At 33.6% G+C, this 22442-nt stretch overlaps 2 protein-coding genes and 1 long non-coding RNA gene across 7 annotated transcripts; 2 read left to right on the top strand and 1 right to left on the bottom strand.

Moving 5' to 3' along the window:
* Nucleotides 1-7117: 7117 nt before the first annotated feature.
* On the top strand, nucleotides 7118-14363 carry LOC123194554. 5 transcript variants are annotated; one of them, XR_006497290.1, is made up of 12 exons: nucleotides 7118-7562; nucleotides 7690-7757; nucleotides 8369-8439; nucleotides 8607-8885; nucleotides 9440-9603; nucleotides 9702-9757; nucleotides 9842-9894; nucleotides 10036-10150; nucleotides 11433-11530; nucleotides 12775-12897; nucleotides 13451-13490; nucleotides 13799-14363. XR_006497290.1 is itself a non-coding variant. In XM_044607811.1 (10 exons), the coding sequence occupies exons 1-10, from the start codon at nucleotides 7243-7245 to the stop codon at nucleotides 12844-12846; spliced, it is 1296 nt and encodes a 431-aa protein (XP_044463746.1). In that variant the 5' UTR covers nucleotides 7118-7242; the 3' UTR covers nucleotides 12847-13078. The 5 variants fall into 5 exon arrangements, 1 of the variants encoding a protein (XP_044463746.1); XR_006497291.1 differs by having other exon boundaries at nucleotides 13785-14363; XR_006497289.1 differs by having other exon boundaries at nucleotides 13577-14363.
* A 501-nt stretch (nucleotides 14364-14864) lies between these two features.
* Nucleotides 14865-18131, bottom strand: LOC123194553 (CBL-interacting serine/threonine-protein kinase 21-like). Its single transcript, XM_044607810.1, has 15 exons — nucleotides 17712-18131; nucleotides 17542-17604; nucleotides 17385-17456; nucleotides 17187-17294; nucleotides 17031-17102; nucleotides 16878-16931; nucleotides 16638-16763; nucleotides 16471-16560; nucleotides 16261-16386; nucleotides 16047-16154; nucleotides 15834-15953; nucleotides 15675-15746; nucleotides 15526-15600; nucleotides 15339-15448; nucleotides 14865-15258 (listed from the first exon to the last, which is right to left on the bottom strand). The coding sequence occupies exons 1-15, from the start codon at nucleotides 17871-17873 to the stop codon at nucleotides 15201-15203; spliced, it is 1416 nt and encodes a 471-aa protein (XP_044463745.1). The 5' UTR covers nucleotides 17874-18131; the 3' UTR covers nucleotides 14865-15200.
* LOC123194555 lies at nucleotides 18038-18499 on the top strand. The gene is made up of 2 exons (XR_006497292.1): nucleotides 18038-18140; nucleotides 18243-18499. It is a non-coding gene; the product is annotated as an uncharacterized LOC123194555 (long non-coding RNA).
* Nucleotides 18500-22442: the final 3943 nt, after the last annotated feature.

The raw sequence follows: 22442 nt of genomic DNA, 5'->3' as shown, positions 1-22442 counted from the left end.
AAATTTGAAAAAAAAAAAAGTTAATATAAAAAGGCTAAAAGACTTATTTGCACTCAAGGTTTAGTCTATTCTTATACTCGTATACACTAAATTTAAAAAACCTAAATACTAATCTATAGGTTTTTAAAATTAGCAAAATTCATTAATTTTAGAGGTAAAATTGTCATTTATTTAGTAATATTAAAAAAATAAAAATTTATCTTCTTTTTCCCTTTGAACCTTAAAAACTAATAATTTTCTCTAAACTTAAGTTTTGAAGAGTTATATTTTCCCCTTTCAGGTTTCAATTTTTCAATGACAATTTTTTTTTGCAGACGACTACCTTTTCTGATGCTCTCCCGACGATGTCTTTTCTTTCTTGTCATCTCTTGCAACGCCTTGATCAATTGCGATTCATTTAGATGGTGAACAATTCATCTAGATATGAATCATCCAAACAAAGATGATTCATTTGAATGAATCATTTGCCATACAAACAAATCACAATTGAGTAAGGTATCAAGAGAGATGACCAATAAGGAAAGATAATGCTGGAGAGAGAGAAACATTATAGGGAGAGTGTTGGAGAAGGCAACCTTTGGGAGAACATGTAACTTTTCAAAACTTAAGCTAAGGGGAAAATTGTTAGTTTTTACTATTTATGGGTAGGGCTGGATTCGAGCTGAGTCAAGCTCGACTCGCAGCCAGCTCGAGCTTGGCTTGGTTCATATATGGGCTGCTCGAGTTCGGTTCGAGCTCTACTCGAGCTCGACTAAGGCTAGCTTATTTCGGACTCGAGTTCGGCTCGGTTTAGCTTATTTTTTGTTATCAAAACAACATCGTTTTTAATATATATTGGTCAAAACAACGTCGTTTTGTATAAAAAATTTTTTAAAAAAATCTACCGAGCTAGCTCGAGCTTGATCGAGCTCAGCCAAGCCCAGCTCATTTCAGGCTCGACCGAGCCGAGCTCAAGCTAGCTCGGCTTGAGTCCAACCCTATTTATGGGAAAAAATGAGATAATTTTTTTTTTAATATTACTGATTAAATGACAATTTTAGTCCTAAAATTAAAAAATTTTGTTAACTTTAACAACTCAAAGATGAGTATTTGGGTTTTTAAAACTTAATAAGTGAGAGTTTGAAAATAGACTAAACCTTAGGTAGGAATAAGTCTTTTGGCCATATAAAAATTACAAAATGTAGATTTTGATCCCAAGACTAATCCAAACCTTGTATTCGGAGACAAAACTTTGGCTAGGTTTTGTCATCAAGACTTGAACCCTTTAATGAACTAAGGCCTAAGGCCTGAGTGGGGTTAATTTGACCTTTATTTGTCAAGATCTGGTCACCAATTATCATACCCCAATAATTAGAGGCAAGTAGGTGGATTGGGTTGACATGCTAGACTCGATGAAAAACCCAAGGATGGCATAGTTGGGCATGCCTAGAAAGTGTGAACATAGGTCACAAGCAAAGCTACATATACAGGGTGCATAGGTTTGGTAATGCATGTGTAGGGGAGTGTAGGTGCAAGATAGAAAACATGGGGGGAATGCTAGATAACATGCACATGTAGGAAACAAGTGTCCAAGTAGGTAGCATATGGACATGACCATTAAGACACACTGAGCATAAGACAAGTACGTAGGTTACACAATAACTTAAATTGGGGCATGCATGGGAAAGATATAGACTCTAAGCAATAGCGTGTAAGGCACGAGAAGAAACATAAGTATAGAGGCACTAAACAACAAGTAGTGCGCGTATATGCAAAACTAAGTATGCGTAAGTGCAACACATATGCTTGATAAGTGGGTAATCATATTGTTGCAACAATTCCTTGAAGAGGATAAGTGAGCCAAAGGATTTACGTGATCAAGGAAATAAAGAGCATGGCATGAGCAGGTGATTCGACATATAGGCACATCAATGTAAGATTAGATAGAGATAGAAGGCTGGTTAGAAAAGCACAAGCAAAGTGTGTTGGACATCAAGCATAAGCTCAAGGACTTATGCATGATAAACACCTGAAGGTCGATATGTGGTTGGCTACAAAATGGTTAGGGAGAAGTAATTGGCTAATAAGGGAGTTATTTGGGTAATAGTTAAATGTCCAAAAATTGTCTATCTTATATTGAAAATTAGTAATAACAATTGCTTAAGTTGTAACTGTTATATAGTTTATATATAAGTGATAAATGTGCTCATTTGTAGGTGTCATTATAGGGCTAAGTGTACAAGTGTGTACTAGTGTATGCCTAAGTACGTGAGTAGGTTTTAGTCAGTATTTTGTAATTTTTACATATTTTATTTGAGTGAAATAAATATTATAATTTATTCCTTATACCTTGTGTTTGATATTTATTTGATGGGTTTACCATTTAGTTTGAGTTTGGGTATTGTTTCTGAGATCATTAAGAAAGTTGATTATTGGACTAATAACAACATTTGACAAGGTGTAAGTTGTTGAACCTAGTAGAGGACTTGGCTACATCATGTGGGGCACAAATTTGACTAATTTGACTAACTTTGCCTAGGAAAAGTTACTCTCATGACAACTAGTATTAGAGCCGATTAAAAGCATATTTAAAGACAACTAAAAAGTAAACCAGGTTAGTAACTATGGCTTATGGAAATTTTACTCTAAATGAGCGCATTTCTAAGCTTGAACTTCTGTTAGGAACTCCTGTTAGGAACTTCTTTTGAGAATTTTGAACATAGGAATACTCTTATATCTTGGGGTGAATATCAAATATTGAGGTTGATATTGTGGAGATTAAGTGCTCAATGGTGGAAGAATTAGACATGTTGCGTTAGGAAAATTACGCTTGGATTTGGAAATGATAGTATTGAATTAAGGGAACCCATGCTTTGAAAATCCCAAAACCAAAGCCATTCCATGGGAATTTGAGTGCTAAGGACTTGGAAAATTTTATATAGGATATAGAATAATACTTCGCAATCATGCACATAGTTTATGCAAAGAAATTGGCAATGGCTATGAAGTATCTAATCGAGGATACGGAACTCTGATGGTGCACACGGTCTAGAAAGGATGAAAATGTTTGGACAACAAAGATAAAGATGTGAGAATATCTGAAAAAGGAATTGAAGGAGCAATTCTTACCACACAACACAGTTTAGGTTACACTCTATGTACTAAAACGATTAAGGCAAATAGGGTCAATGTGTAAATATGTGAAAGAGTTCAATTTACTGTTGTTGGATATACACAATATGTTAGAGGATGAAAAACTATTTAATTTCATGTTAGGTTGTAAAACTGGGCACCAACTTAACTAAGGAGGCAAAATATGTGAGATCAGTCAAGTGCAATTATCGCCATTAATAGGTTACTCGACTATAAAGACTATAGTGATAGGATGACACCAAAGTCCAAGCAACTAGTGATGGATGAAAAGAATATAGGCAAGTTTAAGAAGCATGCAAAAGATGGTCGGGTTTATGATTATAAGAAGTGCAAGTCTAATGAGCAGACTATTTTCCAACAGGGTGACAGTTCTAAGAGGACAAAAGGATTCTTCATTTGTGATGGTCCATATCGAAAAGTTGAGGGTTTGAAGAAGGAGCGATTGAATGCCATTTTAGTTAAGGAAAGGTCAAAATAACAAATAGAGGAAATTGTTATCATTAACAATTTTCCAACTATTGAACACAATTTTAATGCAAGAAAATATCGGTAATAGTGTTACTACCGTAACGTAACTTATGCATGTTGAGATGAAAGTGAATGGGTTAGACATTGTGGCTATGGTGGACACTAGTGCCACATATACCTTTATATCTGCAAGGGTGGTGCATGATTATGGGTTGAAAGTGAGCAAGTGTCTAAACTACTTAAAGACAATTACAACAAAATTACAAGCTGTAAATGACATTGCTTATAGAGTTGTAGTGATAGTGGAACGCTACACTTGCAAGGTAATCATTCTAGTCATTAACCTGGATAAGTATAATATGATTTTTGGTGTTAATTTTTGCAAGAAAGCCAAGCTAACACTAATGCCACATATTGATAGGTGATATTATGCAAAAGAGACACTAAAAAATTCACATTGTTCTATCATGTGTTGGATAAAGAAGGCAAAGATTTAAAAACTAAGTTAAATGTTATAGAGGTTAATGCATGTTACTTGAATTCATTAGCTATTGAACTCGAGCAAGACTTATGGGAAGATATTCTTTTAGTGGTACATATCTAGGTGAATAAGAACAAAGTTAGTGGGGAACTCTTGTATAATAGGCAACAACTTGAGGCTATCATTATATATTTGAAGGATCATGAGTTAGGTTATTTTAAGGAAAAGTAGTTTTTGATAATGTTGCTCTGTTTGAATGAATAGAGGCACACGCTGAGGGGTGAACGATTTTAGGTAATTATTGAGCAGGTTGGGAATAACTTATTTACTAGACAAAGGTTATTAAAACTAGGGCATTATTATTAGTTGTAGATGCTTCAGGTGTTTAATTTTGCATGAGCACATATTGGTGACATAAATCTATATTGGGATAGAAGTGAAAAGATACGTGACCTTTCAACAATGACATTAAGTACTATAGGTGGGGGAGGTTTGTCACACCCTTGATAATTTGAGGCAAATAGTTGTGTTAGGTTGGCATGTTGGACTCGACGAAAGACCAAAAGATGGCATGGCTAGAGATAGTGTGAACGTAGGGCAAAAGCAAAGGTACATGTGCAAGGTGCATGGCCTCGATGGTCCATGGGCAGAGGAGCATGGGTGTAAGACAGAAAACACATAAGGAATGCTACATAACGTGAGGGTGTAGGAAACAAGTACGCGAGTAGGTAGCGTATGGACATGACCATTAAGATGCATGGTAACATGAGAGAGGTATGTGAGGTGACACACCAATTTAGACTGAGGCATGCACGGGAAGGACATTGGCATAGTAATGGCATGTGTAGGGCATGAGAAGAAATAGAAACATAAGGGCACCAAGCAACGAGTAAGACATGTAGAGGCGCAATGCTTAGTTAAAAGTGCGTAAGGGCGTGTGGATGCAAAATTAGGTGTACGTGAGGATGGCAAACATGCCTGATAAGCGGACAATCATATTGTTGCAACAATGACTTAAACAAGACAAGGTAAGCCAAGGGGTTCAAGTGATCAAGGAAATTAAAAGCATGGCACAAGTAGGTGACTCGACATACAGATATATCGATGTAGGTGCATGCGAGTGAGACTAGACCAAGATAGAAGATTGGTCAAAATAGCATAAGTAGAGTGTGCTGGACATGAAACATAAGTGTAGGGACTTATGCATGATAAGCGCTAAAGGCCAATATGTGGTTAGCTAAGAAAGGGTTTGTAAGAAGTAGTTGGTTGATAGGGGAGTCATTTAGGCAGCAAGTAAATGTCCAGAAATTACCTATGCTATATTTAAAATTTGTAATAACAACTGCCCAAGTTGTAATTGTTATTTTGTCTATATAAAGGTGGGAGATGGGCTCATTTATGGGTGCCATTGTAGGGTTAAATGTGTTAGGTGTTCAATTGTGTGCTTATGTATACTTAAGAACATGAGTAGGTTTTAATGAGTATTGTAATTTGTACTTGTTTCATTTGAGCGAAATAAAAGTTATAATTTATTCCTTATACCTTGTGTTTGACGTTTACTTGATAGGTTTAACCTTTGGTTTGAGTTTCGAGTGTTGTTTCTAAAATCACTGAGAAGGCTAATTGCTAGACTAGTGACATTTGACAAAGTGCAAGTTGCTAAACCAAGTACAGGACTTGGTTGCATCACGTTGGGCCTAAAATTTGACTAACTTTGCTTAGGAAAACTGACCCTTGTGACACTAACCACCACTCACTATTAATACATTTATCTTTATTAATTGATTTATTTATATTCAAATATTACTTTTAATATGTATTTATTTAATTAAGTACTTAAAATTAGATATATGTAATTTTATTATTCCAACCACTTATAATGGTGTGCTCGAATGCTTAAGTGTATAGTTTGCCTTGGCAAATACAAGGATTGCATTTCCTTGTGATCACATATAAGAAAGTATTTTGCATTTTCAATATGCATACTTATTTTGAGTACATAAATAAGTACACATTTAATACATGTTATTATGTGATTAGATGATTTTAAATTATAGGGAAAGTAATACTTATGTACTTATTTGTGTATTCAAGGTGGGTATGCATAGTATTGCTCACGATTTATTTATATAAGATTTATTTATATATTTAGAATTACTAAAAATTACAATAACAATTACTCAAACAAACTAAGGCCAAAAGACTATTTCTCACCAGAGTTTTAACCTAATCTCAAAAGTACATCTACGATAATTAAAAAACTCTGACACCTTATAACGTAGCTATTGTTACATTTTTTTGTTAAAAGTAAAAATAAAATCATTATTTTATCATTAATATTAAAAAATATAAAATTCATTATTTTTTTCAAATTAGGTTTTAAAAACAAATAACTTCACCCCCCCATCCAAAATTTTTTAACTTTAAAAAGTAACATTTCTTCCCCCCCAAAACCTAGGGTTTATTTTCAACGGCTCTTCGGCCACCGGTGGTCTCCTTTAAACTCAAACTCGTCGTCGTCCCTCCCAAGAGCATCTTGTCATCTGAAATCATCTAGATCAGATGAATCCAAACAATTTTTCTAGATGAGGAAGGCGATGCCTTCATTGTCCAGCTCTAGATCATCTTCTCCAACTTCAGATCATCCAGATCGATGATGCTTCTCAATGAAGCGTCATCTAGATTATGATGTTTCGTGTGGATGATGAAATGTCGTCTTTGGTTTTTTGGATGATGGATGACAATTCGTCATGTAGGCATTGTCTTGTTATCGTTCTAGCCACCGTTGGTTCACTAGATTAGTTGGTTGGAAATAATTTTCAAACCTTTAAAGAGAAATGATAACTTTTAGAACTGAAAATTATGACGAAATTATTAATTTTTTAAAATATAAAAAAGTGATTTAAATTTTTAGGATATGTCTCTAACAGTAACTGAAGTTAGCTTTTGAATAAATTCTCAGATTTTCAAACTACTAAGGGTGTGTTTTTTTATTTTTGGATAAAATCCTTTATCCCACAAACGACCTGAAAACAGCTGTTTCTATTGGCTCCTTTCTCAGTGTTCCTTTTTCAACTCTGTTAACGGCCAATCCTAATAATAATAATAATTCTCCTCCCCTTCACATATCCTCTTCACTTTTTCGCAATCATTTCCTCCGCATGATCGCCTCCACTTCTCCTCTCCACCAAACCACGTCGATCTTCCTGTTTAATCTCAATCTCAGCCGTCCCTTCGATCACCTTTCCAAACCTACACTGACTGCTTCCTCCTCCTCTCCGTTGTCGCTTTCGGTGGATCGGAGTCGGAGTAACGGTAACATGGAGTGGCTTCGGGGGATGAGCAGCGGCTGCGTCAAGGATCGCCGGAGAGAAGACCTTAAAGTGGAGCCTGATAGCGGCGGCGAAAATGTCTTCAGTGCCGCCGCCGATAAGCAGCCTCCAGAACATCTTATTGTTATGGTTAATGGACTAGTTGGCAGGTTCCACTAATTCAAGTTTTTATTCTTTTGGTGAATTAAGTAGTTTATTTTAAAATCTTGACTATTTTTTTTCTAAATTTGATTAAATCCAATATAATGTTGTATATATATATTGCTTATCTTGTAGTGCGGCGGATTGGAGATATGCTGCTGGGCAGTTTGTGAAGAAGATTCCAGATAAAGTGATCGTGCACCGTGAGTGACTTTCATCTCTTGTGTTCGGTTAGTGTACATATTAAGAAGACTGTATGAGTTGAATAGTACATAAAGATTATATATGTGTGTGTGTGTTAAAACGAGTTGGTCGGCAATTTTTAGGAAAATTTTATACACTATTTTAAGACTATAGGATAGAATTTGCCTAAAAAATTGCCTATAGTCATATGTAATATTCAAGAAATGTGGTTGGAAAATTTATAGGAAAATTGCCTATATAAAACAAATTATTGGGCGGTTGCAATGAATCTAGCATGCAGTTTATGCAAGAAACGTGGTTTATACAGATGTATGTGGAATTTGCAGCTTAAGTGGTGTACTAGAAATTCTTGCCTTTATGCTCAATAATTTGGTCAAGCTCTGTCTATATATTCATGTTAGCAACACGAGTTTAGTTGTGCTTATCTAGTCATTGATCAAGTTTAGAATTCATTTTTAGTACTGTTGGTTTGTGTTGGAAAATTTTTTCAGTAGACATTTTATATATGATGCTGGATGTATTTCATGCTTAGCTATCTGTGGACTCTTTCTGTTTTTATTTCAGTTGATTTGGAAACATAATTCTTTCTGATTAAGTATTCTCTGAGCAGGCAGTGAATGCAATTCTTCAAAATTGACTTTTGATGGTGTTGATCTAATGGGTGAAAGGCTAGTTGACGAGGTATTCGGTAATAACAGTTTGATCTTTCAACTTTTGAAGGATGCAATGTTGAACTCCTATGCAGTACAATTACTTAGAATTGTTTGTTTTCGTGAATTAGTCATTAGGGATACCCTTTATGTTATATTTCATGCAAATTTTGAGTTCTTCATCAATATCTAATGCAGGTAAGGCGTGTAGTTAGCCATAGGCCTGAGGTACAAAAGATCTCCTTTGTGGCTCATTCTTTAGGGGGTCTCATTGCTAGATATGCAATTGGGAGGCTATATGAAAATTCTCCTAAATTAGACCCCACAATTATTTCTGGGAATTCCCCAAGTGAAGAGGAGAAAAAATATTCAATGCAACAGTTTGAGCAGCCTTGCGAAGCTAGAATTGCTGGATTGCAACCCATGAACTTCATCACATTTGCAACACCACATCTTGGTTCAAGGGGAAATAAACAGGTCAACTATGCTTTTTTTTACGTGCTATCCATGAATAATGCTTCTGTTTTATGTTTTCAGTTTTTGTTTCATTAAGGGTTTGACTTGTTGATCATAATGTGTTTGACTTGCGACTATAAAATATGCTTAAATTGATAAAGGCAAAGAATACTTAGCACTTCTTGTAACAAGAAAATCTTTGATAACTGATTGGGGAAAATGACTGTTCTTTTGTGAGACATAGTTCACTTTTTCACTTCTTTGGGCTCTGGTGACTTCTGAACTGGGAAGCAGTTGTCTTTGATTTTAAGATGCCTTTTTGCCTTTATTTTTTGGATGTTTTTCTGCTATTTTTAGAATCAGCACTCTTTTAGAGAAAATTTTTATTGTTGGACTATCATACTATGAGTACTTTTCTATTTTGATGGTGGACAACTTGTTCATCTTTGTGTCACTTTTTACAGTCAATAAAGTTGATCTCTGTCTTTTTAAAAAGAAAGAATAAGTATCCATTCTCTGGATACTTATATCATGAAAAGTGAAACTGTATGTTTGACATTTCCTTATTGCCACAGCTGCCATTTCTCTGCGGTCTGCCGTTTCTTGAGAGAAGAGTGTCTCAAACAGCTCATTTGGTTGCTGGGAGGACTGGAAAGCATCTCTTCCTAAATGATGGGGATAATGAAAAACCTCCCCTTCTCCTTCAAATGGTTAAGGATTCGGATGATTTAAAATTCATGTGAGTGTTAATTTATCTATAATTTTTTTTGTTTCAATTTCCAATCAGTAATAATAGATATCTTTGTATTATTCATATAAACACTTTGTGATGTGTAGATCAGCTTTACGTGCATTTAAGCGTCGCGTGGCCTATGCGAATGCTAATTATGATCGTATCCTTGTTGAATAGATAAATTATATAAGTTCTTTTCTTGATCTTTTATGTAAAATCATGCTTACCTTCACTAATCTTGAAGATATGGTTGGGTGGCGAACATCATCAATCCGGCGTCAACATGAACTCCCAAAGGTTAGTTTTGTTTTTCTTATTTGCATTTTCACTTCAAAAGTCTGCTTGGTTTCTAATAGGAAAAAAAGCATTACATATACATTCATTGAAATGTTACTCTAAGCAAAACCATGCCCTTTCTTTCTTCCTCTTCATTTTCAGTCCAGTCTTCTCATGACTGATGAAAAATATCCTCATATTGTTCACATTGAGCGAGCAACTGCGGATAACAATAAAGCATTGTCTGTTGATGGAGAGAAACCGATTGACTTGGAAGGTATGTTAAATTTCTTTAGGCTATCTATCTGGTTAATCTTTTATTAGGATAAAGCAAAATGTCAAAATTGCAGCCCCTGCTGACCCTACAGTTTTTGTGAAGTGTGAAGCAATGACCTTTTGGCCATGTAGGTACCCATGAGGGGATCTGACCCTAGACTTTGTAAGAGAAATTTAACCATTCAATTAATTCCTCATGGGTAACCAGTAGTTGCTATTTCACACACCAGTTTCCCATTATAATGTTGGATCTTCCTGTACATGACGGTTCCACTTGAATTAATTTTTTTAGTCTGTTAATATGTTTCAATAAAAAAAGCTTTGGCTTCTTTCGGGTGTCTAGATTTTTCATTTTGACAAAAGAAATTATAAAAACTATATGGTACCTTATACCTGAAATTAAAGATTTTGTTTTAAATTATTGATAACCATAGCCATTACTTTCTCCAATCAGTCTTTTGGTCCAATTGAATTTCAATTTTTAAGAAATGGGAAATCAATTGAACTCCTGTGCTTTTAATTAGAAGTATTTTGATGGCTTTGATACATAGAAAGTTATCTCTGAAATATCACTGGTATCCAAACACCGGGGTGTGGTATCAGATCTAGGATTGAAGTCATTGACATGAAACAACCTGTAAACATACACACATATGGACATGAGATACCAAGTGAAATCTTATAAGCCAAAAACATAGACTGGATTCAATGCGTAGTTTTTAATTTCAATGAAGTTTTTAATATAATGTTTGACCTTTTTGCACATAACTGCTGTCACTCTTTTTCAAATAATATTTCACTAATCATGCTATTGTCTATATGATGAACATTGTATTTTTATGTGAAGAAATGTTGCAATAAAAAATTTTTCGAATTTGCTCTATGTTTCTTGTTGACTGGATGATTTTTGTTGATCTATCATGGTATCTCCTGTGGCTGTAGTGTGAATTTATGAGCATAAGATTTTTTTTTTTTTTTTCTTGGATAGTTGGAGAAAAGAAATATCTCTATTATAGGAATATTGCTAAACAGATTTTATTTTTGGATGCAATTAATTCTCATATTTCATTTATTTATTTATTTTATTTGCTGCTGCCTGTTCTGCAATTAGAGATTACCATGCCATGTTTTGTTGTCATGTTGTGCTTCTTTCTTACATCTATTCTACAATCATTGTATTTGATCTTTATATTCCTTTCAACTTTGTTTTATTGTATTCTTCTTAACAATTTAAGTTTTTCATCTTAATTTGGTTACTATAAGCGTTCTATTTGTAATTGTAGAGGAGATGATTAGAGGCCTCACTCAAGTACCTTGGGAGCGTGTGGATGTTAGCTTTCGCAAAAGCAGGCAGCGGTACATTGCTCATACCACCATTCAGGCAAGTTCCATTTCCAGTTGGCTTTTCTACTCACTCCATGCATTTTCCCCCTACTTAAATACAGTTTTCTGAATCTGACAATTGGACAACCTGCCTTTGAAAATATAACAATTAAATCATAATAATTGTCACTATGTACAAATTATTTAACAGAGCTAAAATGTTGTTGATAATTTAAAATGGCATTAGAGCTTGACCAAGTAATCTTGTGTTGAAATCCTTCTGTTGTATTAACTAAATTTTTATTAGTTGTGTTTGTTGTAAGTTGCAGCCTTGTAGGTTGAGTGGTAATTTGAAATGACATCAAGCTTGACCTGGCAGTCGTATTAATCCTCCCATTTATTTACTTACATCGTGGTGTTGTTATGCTTCATGTTATGCTTGTCGTTGTGTTCAATTCATTTACCTTACACTTCGGAGGATGATGTTAGAGTTTAAATACTATTCTGTTGGATATTTTTATAACTACATAAAGTTGCGATTGGGTGGCAGCTTAACCTCCTTGAAGGTGAAAATTTCAACTTGCATGATATGCTTAGGAATTTAGTGGAACATGTGTAAAGATTTCCCAGGAATTAGACGTCCACTTTTGTGTAGATGTAACTTGCTATATAGTTTAGAGGTGATATCTGTTTTCTTTAAGCAATCTCATAGGATTCAACTGGTAATTGCAGTCAAAACACGGCAAAACACACAAACGGAAAGCAATTGGTTTTGGAAAATCTTATCATATTTATCAACTCAAGGAGAATCCCTCTATTTACACTCAATTGCTACAACCAGATGAATAGAGAGAACAAAATTGAAATGGAAAATTGGATAATTCCAGCAATTTGAGGGGCTGGAGACCTTCCTAGCACCAAGCCACCTAAGCAATATCCCTCACTAACTAATCAGCCCCCCTTCCAAATAAATCCCCTCTCTCATATCTCTCTTTCTTCCAATCAGCTACTACCACATTGCCCAATCACCTTTCTCTGAATACAAAACAGTTTCAGTCCTTTTCTTCTGTTTGTGCTACTCTATTCCTCCTAATATAGGCCTTGTCTAAAACAATCTGTTATAAAAAAATATAACCACTAATTTCTGTCTTCTTTCATTCTGAGGATAAAATAATATTTTTCTTGTTCTGATGGTTTGTGTTTTTTGGTCTTTACAAAGTTAGAGTCTGCCAATTAATGGTAACTGACTCAATGTTTTGCTGTTGTAGGTTTCTCATTTTTGTAATTTGCATGTGTATTCAGGTGAAAAGCTATTGGTTGAATTCAGACGGTGCTGATGTGGTCTTCCATATGATAGATAACTTCCTTCTGTAGTCGTTTGCAAGTTTGGAGTCCTATGATAGATATCATCAGGGTCCCAATGTGGTTTGTTTACTTCATTCCGTGTATAATATCATTGTCAAGCATGAAGATGCTGCTGTGTACATTTTTGTGTTATTGTAGGGCCATAATGATTCTGCAGAGTACCTCTGTTTTGTTTATTTTATTTTTTTTTCATATCTTATGTACATTAATCTATTTTATAAAATGGAACTTGATTTTTCCATATATTGTGTTTAGTGCTTATATTTAGTGAAATTTGATATCTCATATGTTGCTAAATTTAAACAACTCAATTGGTGTTTTGTTATATCTAACAACTGTTCTAATGAATGCTTGATGAGTGAAAAAAGACCATCATCACAGCATATGGTTTAAAAATATATGATAATCCTGAGCTTACGATGGTTCTGATTTCCATTGATTTCTAATTATATAGACAGATGACAATTGTTATTGATACTCCATATCCGGAACTTAGGAATCAGTGAGGATGAGTCTAAATTCGCTTGTCAACTGCTTTACTGCTTAAGATTTAGCAATTCATGTCTAATCAAAATCTCCCTCGAGATTTAAGGTTTAACTTTCTAAATTTCAGGTGAAGATGGCAATATGGGAGACCCCGAAGTTTGTATAAGGTAAGGCATTCCTAAGCTAATTGATTTCCTCTTATCTCTCACCTCCTTTGCCTTTTAGTAAGTCTAATGAAAGGTGAAAATGTTAGGAATTTGACTGGCTTTTTCCTCAAATTCTCTGATCCGGGCATGATGGTTTTGGTTGTAAAGATGAAATGAATTACTGCCTCTTTCTGTCATTATGTTTGGTCATGCTATATTTATATCCTTTTCTCCCTGTATTTTTTATAATCTGGTTTTTTATCTTTGTGGCAAAAGAGAAGGTAATGCTACTCATAATCTATGACCATGCTTCAGCTCATTTTATGCAGTAAATCCATCTCTCGTTTAGTGCATCATTGACTGGCTGGGAGCTCGATTCTTGCTTTGTAACTTATTCAACAAATGGTCACACCTATTTGTGTGAGGGCATACATAAAAACATATAAATTGTTTCTGGCTAAAAGTGGTTAAGCTTATAAGTATACCGGATGAATAGAAAGCAAAGGACCTGATTGGGCCAGAGAGAGGATATGATTTTATCCTGGTTTTATTCTTAGGAACAAGTGGAACAGGGGAATTTGGTGCTACTTAATTGGATTCCCCCAATCCATATTAATGTTCATAAAATTTTGGAAGATAAACAGGCTTCAAACCGTTCTAAATTTCCAATGAGGTAGGTAGATGATATATATATTTTTTGGTAAGTAAATGTATGAATTAACAGGTAGATGATATTTGTTGGTGCAAAAAAATCTATGGAGTGGGGTGAATTTCATAAATCCGTCTTATCGGATTGACCAATGGATGTACAGTTAATGAAGTTTTACGCAGCTTATGTTATCTCTTTAAAAAAATTTATATTAAGTATCAAAATGATTTATATTGTTCTTTGCCTTAAATAAGTATAGACTTGTAGTAGATTATTAATATCTTTACACTTTATATAGATCTTTGAGAAGATCTGGTGAATGATTCAATTTTCTATCACTATAGTTAAATATGTTAAATTAATTTTATAATGCCAGAGTTGTACAATGAGTTTGAACAGCTTGTCATCGCTCTTATTGTTTGTTTGGAATATATGTGCCTATACTTAATTTCCATAAATTAATTTCCAGTTTCTTCAAGATTGAGTCATATTTTTTAGATCTAATAAACAAATATGTTGACCTGTAGATGAGGTTTTAATTAGTTTACTGTTTCAGGAAGGGAAAATAGGAAATGCATGGATCAACTAGTGCTCCTGTGAATTAAATAATAGGAGAATATGGCTATTTTAATGCTTTAATTACTTAGATGGCTTCAAAACAGTTGGCATTGAGATGCAAAGTTCATGTTTTCGACACCTGATGCAGGGATTGTTTATTTGAAATTTGATTTGAGACTTGATTCGGCTTTAGAGAAAAAGCAAATAAATTCTATTTCTGTCTGACTGCCAGGAAATATTCCTTTCCTCATAATGAATACATACTATACACAAAAGGGAAAATGTGCTGAAACAGGAAAACAAAATATGCTGAAACAGTTTTTGAAGTGAGATACTTTTGGTATCTCTTTACATATCATTTATTTTTCAGCGAAAAAAAAAAAAAAAAGAAAAACTTCAATCTGTAATTTACATCTTGGAGAAGGAAGGTGAAAAAGAATGACGAGAAATACATCTGAAGTGAGCTAGTAGTCTTGTGAGATTTTGTTGACTTTGTTTGGATGCCAGCATAGGTGGTACCACCCTTAAGACGATGAATAACCTCGGTTGTCTTTATTGTGTACATAGTTTTTGTCTTCAGAGCTGCATATTGGAAAACAGTTTATGAGGCTGCAGTTAATTATATGCTATATTTACCGTTGCAAATTTGGTTTCGGATTTACCATTCTATGTTCTGTGTACTTCTGCTGGTGACACGGACTTCCTTAGAATCTTGCACTTGAGGTGATGCATCAGAATTCTCTGTTAGCAGACTCGATAAACTTTTGCAGAACTGATCATTAATAATCATAGGTCAGTAAAAATTTATTCATTCACAGATATGATCAACTCTTGGAGAAATCTTCATACCTCTTTGTAAACTCTTAACTCTCCGGCAGATTTTGATATTTCTATGACACAATTAGTTGGAGCAACCTCAATAACCTGACATTTGACAGATACAGTGGTAAGGCTCTGTTCTATTTATCTTGCTGTAAGAGAATATAACAATTGTTTACCTCTGCTGATAGGTCATAATATGATCTTGAACACCTAGTCATCTTCTGGTCCAGTTTCGGATGCATTTTTATCTGAAATGGTCGGGTAAAAAGTAAGTAGTTGCACAGGAACAGAAATGTCTTTATTCAGTAAGAAATAGGAATAGAAATAGATTTTACCTTGAATTTGTTCATCCTCTCAATTGACAGACTAACATCCATTGCTGCAGCCTCTATTTTTTTAAAGGTTTCTGTGACTGGAAGCTTAGACCCAAGCCTTGTTGTTGTCTTCATGTCATCCTGAGCCAAAAGGTTTTGCTAAGATTATACACAATAAAACCAATGAAGATTTGTAGGAAAATAAATTTTTAGGTTCTGATTTTGTAAACATGCCTGTCCTTCAAAGAGACCTGATAAATCTAGATCATGTGACATCGCTATCAACTGAAAAGCGTTTATAAAGCTTGGTGATTTGGGCATCTTAGACTCTGAATCATTCTCCTGCTCAAAGAATTTCAGTCATTTAGATAAAGTTACCCTTGTCTCGATAATTTCAGAAATCTAGATAAAATTATGAAACCGTCTAGCTACCAAATAGAGGGCTTACCTCAATTGAATCAAAAGCAGCATTAACGTCATCCAAGTAGATTTTATCATCTGATTGATATCCACAAGAAGGTTCATAATCCGTTTGAAACCATGAATCTTCAGTGATCTCTAGCAATGTTATTCGCTGTAGTGGTTTAGGAAGAAATTAAAATGGTGTTTACTCTAGTTAAAAAAGTTCACATAGAATTAGTTTGTTTTGGTAGTATACCATCTTTGGATTTGGATTTAGTATCCTTGAGATTAGATTCTTTTGACCCTCTGTAAACCAACGAGGAAATTTGTATTCTGCTCTGGCTATCTTTATACAGAAATAGATATCAGTAGAGATGAATGTTTGGATGAATAACAAGTCACATTCTATGCATAATGGCATACCTTTCTATACAGAACCATTAAGTTCCGATCATCAAATGGTAGATAACCAGCTAGTAGTTCAAAAAGGATTACTCCACATGACCAAACATCAGCAGCTGCTCCATCATAACCCTTGTTTGCGAGCAGCTATTCACGAGAAGATGTTGAACCATCGGTCATGAGGTTGAAGCAATTCAGGTATGGTTTTATGTTTAACAAGGTTTAATTATTATTTTTCTGTTTGCATTGCACTTTTCTTACCTCCGGTGCTACATAGCATGGGGAGCCACAGGCTGTTGTTAGTATGTCTCCTGGCTGTAAATAATTAGATTTTCAGCCACTTATTAGTGAAAACATCACCGGTTTAGTTTAATAATACATGAATTTCAGGAAACTAGAAAATAATGTTTTTACCTTCCGCAATGCACTAAGTCCAAAATCAGATACTTTGAGATTTCCTTGACTCTCCAGAAGCAAGTTATCTGGCTGTAGAAATTTAGCAAGATTATCATTTGTCAATACCAACCCTTACGGAGAGAATGTCTGGTAGAGAAAATTAGTTATATGAACCTTTAGATCTCTATGATAAACTCCTCTGTTATGGCAATAGTCAACTGCATCAATCAGCTGTTGGAAAATTTTTCTTGCCTCTGGTTCATTCAGCTTCTTGACATAAGACTATTTAGAGCATCAAAGATTAAAAATGTCATTAGAAATCATCTCTTGAATAGAGTGTGTGAATCGGATTTTCAATTTGATGATTCTTACCAACTTGTCTGAGAGTTGTCCTCCTGATACATATTCCATTACTATATAAATCTTCTTCTTTGTGCCAATTACCTGTATCAAACCCAATTTAGGCATAAGAAGGGAAGATTTCAGGGATAATCAAGAATTATTATTAATCTGAAAGCATAAAACATACCTCATATATACGAACAATATTGGGATGATGCAAAAGCTTCATTGTGGTTATCTCTCTTTGTACCTGTAGGTTGAATTTTGACCTGTTAGAAGCAATCATTTTTCTCTACAAGGGGCCGGAAAAGAACAATAAAAAAGAAGAATGAAAAAAGACAAGGTTGAGAAATTCGCCTGACACTTGAGATCAGTTTCCAAGACCATATGTTTATCAATGATCTTGATTGCAACATGTTGTCCATTCGTGGTGTCTACTCCGAGCTTCACCTTCGCAAAAGTACCCTCTCCGATTGTTCGTCCAAGATTGTACTTCCCTATGTAGTTAGCATGCCCCATCCTTCAAGATTAACAAACTCTAAATCTCAGGTTCTTCTTCTTATTGTTTTTGTTGCTGCGTTCTTCTTTGTCTTCTTTGAACAACGAAACTAATTCTGCTTTTCTAAACACCTTGCAAATGCTCTTTATATCCTTTTTGCAATAAATCTCTGTCAAAATTTGCCCCGATCAGGTTACTCTGGGTTGACATCTTGTGGCTTGTCTGTGCAACCGCCATACATACGGTTCTCATGTTTATAAGAGTGAAAACAAGATCTATTGTTTTGTGTGGGTAACATTTTGCAACCATGTGTATATATATACACAAAATATATGAATTTCTTTAAAGGGCTTTATTAAGCAGTTTTCTGTGTCGTCTATCCTTTGCAGATATGGAAACGATGACCAGTTGGCTCTTTGGCTAGTTGGTGAGCGAGGGAGTTTTAGTTTTGAATGGAAGTTGGATGCGGTACCGAAGAAACGGTCATTTAAGTGAGAGTCTAGTACATCTCGACCCCCGAGGTTTTTAAAATCACCACCTTCCCCCAGGCAGCAAAACTAACAATTTACCCCTTCTTATCTTTAATATGTTATTCCTATGAATTAATTAATATATGAGTAATATTATATGTATTTAATTTTAAGTATCTAATTGAGTGTTCAATTATCATATTATATGTATTTTATCTTTAATTTAAAATAATATCTAGTTATATAATTATTTAGTATCTAAGTATTCATTTTGATATTCAAAATTGAGTGTATATAATGTTATTGCTAATTTATTTTATATTTAATCTGCAATATCAAATAAGGGAAACCCTGATGGGATACTGACAGAAGGGGGGTAAATTGTTAGTTTTGATGCTTTATGAGAGAAAATTCTTTAATGAAATTTCAAGGGGGAAATTGATATGCGCCGTTTGATTTGGGTTCCACATAATCCGATCGAATACTGCCACGTCTGCTCACGCGGCTAGGCCTCTGGCTTTTTTATTTTATAAATTTGCCGTTATTGATTGGCCCACATTTTCATCCAATGGATACCATTAATAACAAACAAATAATAGTACTGGGAGTGTTACCAGAATCAATAATGTGAATCTTGATTTATCAGGTGGGGCATTACAACTTGTAAAGTGATAGTTAGGGTTTGAGTTTTTATTATGTTTGTGAAATCTTGATTTATTTGGTATAGTGATTTTAGATTCAATTATTATGTCTTAAGTTTATCTATCTAATAAATACAGACAGACTTTCGATTATCAAAAAATAATAATATGTATAATTTTAAGTATAAATAATAATATATTATTTTATAATTAAATAATTTTAAATAAAATGTTAAATAATGTTTAACTATATTATAACATGTTATTATTTATTTATAAATTATTTGTATATATAATTTTATTGTAATAATAATAACATCTGATTTTCACAAGTTTGGCCGGTGTTCCTTTTTTTCCTTTCTAATAATAGTAATAGCTGCCACATAAATATGAGCTCTATCCCCACCAGACAAACAAAAGAAATTCAGAAGATTATAAAGAAAAATTTAAGGCTCCTTTGATATAACATTTTTAGTTTTTGAAAACAAGGAACAACAAACTCTACAAAAATGCATTTATTTAAAATGTAAAAATGTAGTTCATATTCTGATTTTTTAATGTTATTTTTGGATTACAAATATACAGGATCATTTTGTATTTTTCCCTATTTTTATAAAATAGAAGTATTTTTTTTTGTTAACTTTTTTTTTTGGATTACAAATATACAGGATCATTTTGTATTTTTGTTACAGCTCTACATGAGCAAGCAGGGAGGATTTGACCATGTGATTTACATGGATCTAAAAGAAGAATTGACCAAACTATCTAGTTTGCCATCGGTTCTCACATCGCATTCATATTATTTATTTATTTAATTTTGTGTCAGTCGATTTAATTATTGTGCCTTGGAAAGTCCATTGCATAGGCCTTTGATATGGATGTGGGTAGCTGCAATTACTTTATCGATGAGCAACTGGTCTTACCGCACCAGCTACCACAGAGTGTTGGTTCCACTTATAAACCACTGCAATTATATAAGATACTCTAGTTTTACCGCATTCATTGACTTTCGGTTTTGGAGTACTATACACTTCCAAGAACAATTTTTTTTTTTTCCCTAAATTTTGAATAGGATTAATTTTGCATCTCTCTTATATGTCTCTTGTCTTTCGGGTTTGTTTATACTCTTGCCTGATGCATGCATGTGTAAACATTATATGTATGCTTATCTAGCAGTTTATGTTATTAAATTATATTTATATTGTGTTAATTCATATTTTAAATTAAAAACTCTTAACCCTAATTTGACACGAATTAAAAATGTATCAAAAATTTTCATTCTAATCTAATTTGAATTAACCCTAATTATATAATAAATCATATCATCTCAATATACAATCATTTAACTTGTTTAACATAAAACAACATATTTTGCCATAAAACAAAATGTTTTGACGTGAAATGTCATATTTTATCAAAGCAAAATTCTTCTATTATAGCTTAAAAGTCTGTTTATTGGGTCATCATCTGCTCATAAAGATTTTAAATAAAGCACATATAAATAATAAAAAAATGTAAACATATAAATGTATCAATGAGCATTAAGAAAAGGGAAATTAAATCAATTAGACCAAACAATAGGAGCCTAAGTGAAATTGCCTCAAAAGTTAAAAATTAAGTAAAAATGCTCTATTTAACTATAATGACCAAAATGCTCTTGTATATAAACAAAAAAAAAATTTATATCTCCACCTATTTTCCCTTGAATTCACTATTAAAATTTAGATTGAGGAAATCTAGAGTCTCCCACGGTTCAATGTCTGTTCCAACTCTTGAAATTTTTTTGACATTTTTTGTATTTTTCAACAACGAAAATGGAAAAGAAAGTTTATTATCCCTACTCTTGTTTAAATCATTTTATTGTTATGATTATTTCAATTTAATGAAGATTTTGAGCACTAAATGTTTAGGGTATCAGTTTTGAATAATGCATAAAATATGTTAATTTTTACTTGTTTTGGTTGAATTTTTTTAGGGATATTGTGTTATAGAGTGTGTAGATTCAATTTTTGTTTAAATTGGAGATTGAAAGGACAATATTTTGCCAGCAAATGGCTTAGTTTGGTCAATGATCCACCCAAGGGTGAATAAAATCTCCCTTGGGTTGGAACAAGCTAGGTGGGAGGGGGAGAATGCAATTTTTGAAATAGTAAGGACCCGGGAGAGGGGTATTTTGAACAGTAATCCTAGGGGGTGTTCTAGGGAACCCAAGGGAATTCAGGGGGTATTTTTGAAATAGTCATCCACCTCGATGCATCAATGTTTGGCCTCCCAATTGTATTTCATGGTATAATTGTTTTGTGTGTAAAAAATGTGGTAAAATTGTGTAGGCAGGCCAAAATGTGACCCTTTTTTCCTATTTAGGAGGTTTTTATCAATAATTTTCAGTTAGGCATTTTCTCTGGCTCTTGTGTATAAATAGTCATCAAGTTTACAACTTAAAGCACATGTAACACCACTTAAGCAATAGAACTCTTGAAACTCTCTGCGTTCTTTATGTGTTACTTCCATACTTAGCTCCAACTATCATCATATATCACTTCAGTTGCATACGTGAGATGAGGAGACTAACTTTAACTCTGGGGATTAAGGAGTGTCGTAAAAGTAACTGTGGCTTGTGACATCAGACTTGTGAACCTGTGTGTGGAATGAGTCTGTTCATATGTGTGCATTGAATATTATGATCACTTAAAATTGAGACTTTTGATGTGAAAACGCCATACCCTCATCTAAAGGTCATAAAATTTGAACCAAGGTATGAAACAATTAATTGCAGTTGCTTTCTATCTCTTGACTTTCACCCTTAATGAGAATGTACCTACACCCACACCCACACCCACACCCATACCCTTTCGCCTTATAACCATACTAATTAAAAAACTATGGTTCTCTTTCAAAGTTCAGCACTGGCACGTTGTGCACAAGTCATTACTTGCGCAAGCATCTAAAATATGTTTCATCTGTTCAAAGATTAGTATATTTGGTTGGGTACCAAAACCCTCTAAAAATTGCATTTTAAATTGGTACACATTATATGTGCATTACTCTTTTTTATTTCATTTATAGTCAAACATGTGTTCATATGCTATTTATTACATGAAAAGAAAATTGTCAATCTTGTGAGGGAAAAAAAGCATATGACTAGAGGCGTACACGATCCGATTTGAAAGTTTTTTCAAATCAAACTGAATAAAATGATTTAAATTTTTTCCAAACCAAACCAAATAATTTTAAATTTTAAATCAACTCAAATTAAAAAAATACAGTTTAGTTTTGTTTGGATTACAGTTTGAATCGATTAAAATTATTCACTTATAAATATATATTATTTAATAAATATGAAATATATATACAATAAACATCTAAAAAAATGATAAAATAAATATTAAAAACAAGTTATACACTTAATTACATACTAAAAAATTCTATCAAATATAGATCTATATATGTATTTTAAAAAAATATGGTTTACAATTTG

This window comes from Mangifera indica, chromosome 13 (genome assembly GCF_011075055.1).
Source record: "Mangifera indica cultivar Alphonso chromosome 13, CATAS_Mindica_2.1, whole genome shotgun sequence".
In the NCBI taxonomy this organism is placed as follows: Eukaryota; Viridiplantae; Streptophyta; class Magnoliopsida; order Sapindales; family Anacardiaceae; genus Mangifera; species Mangifera indica.
The sequence above is the reverse complement of the archived record's forward strand: the minus strand, read 5'-3'. Positions and strand labels throughout refer to the sequence as shown.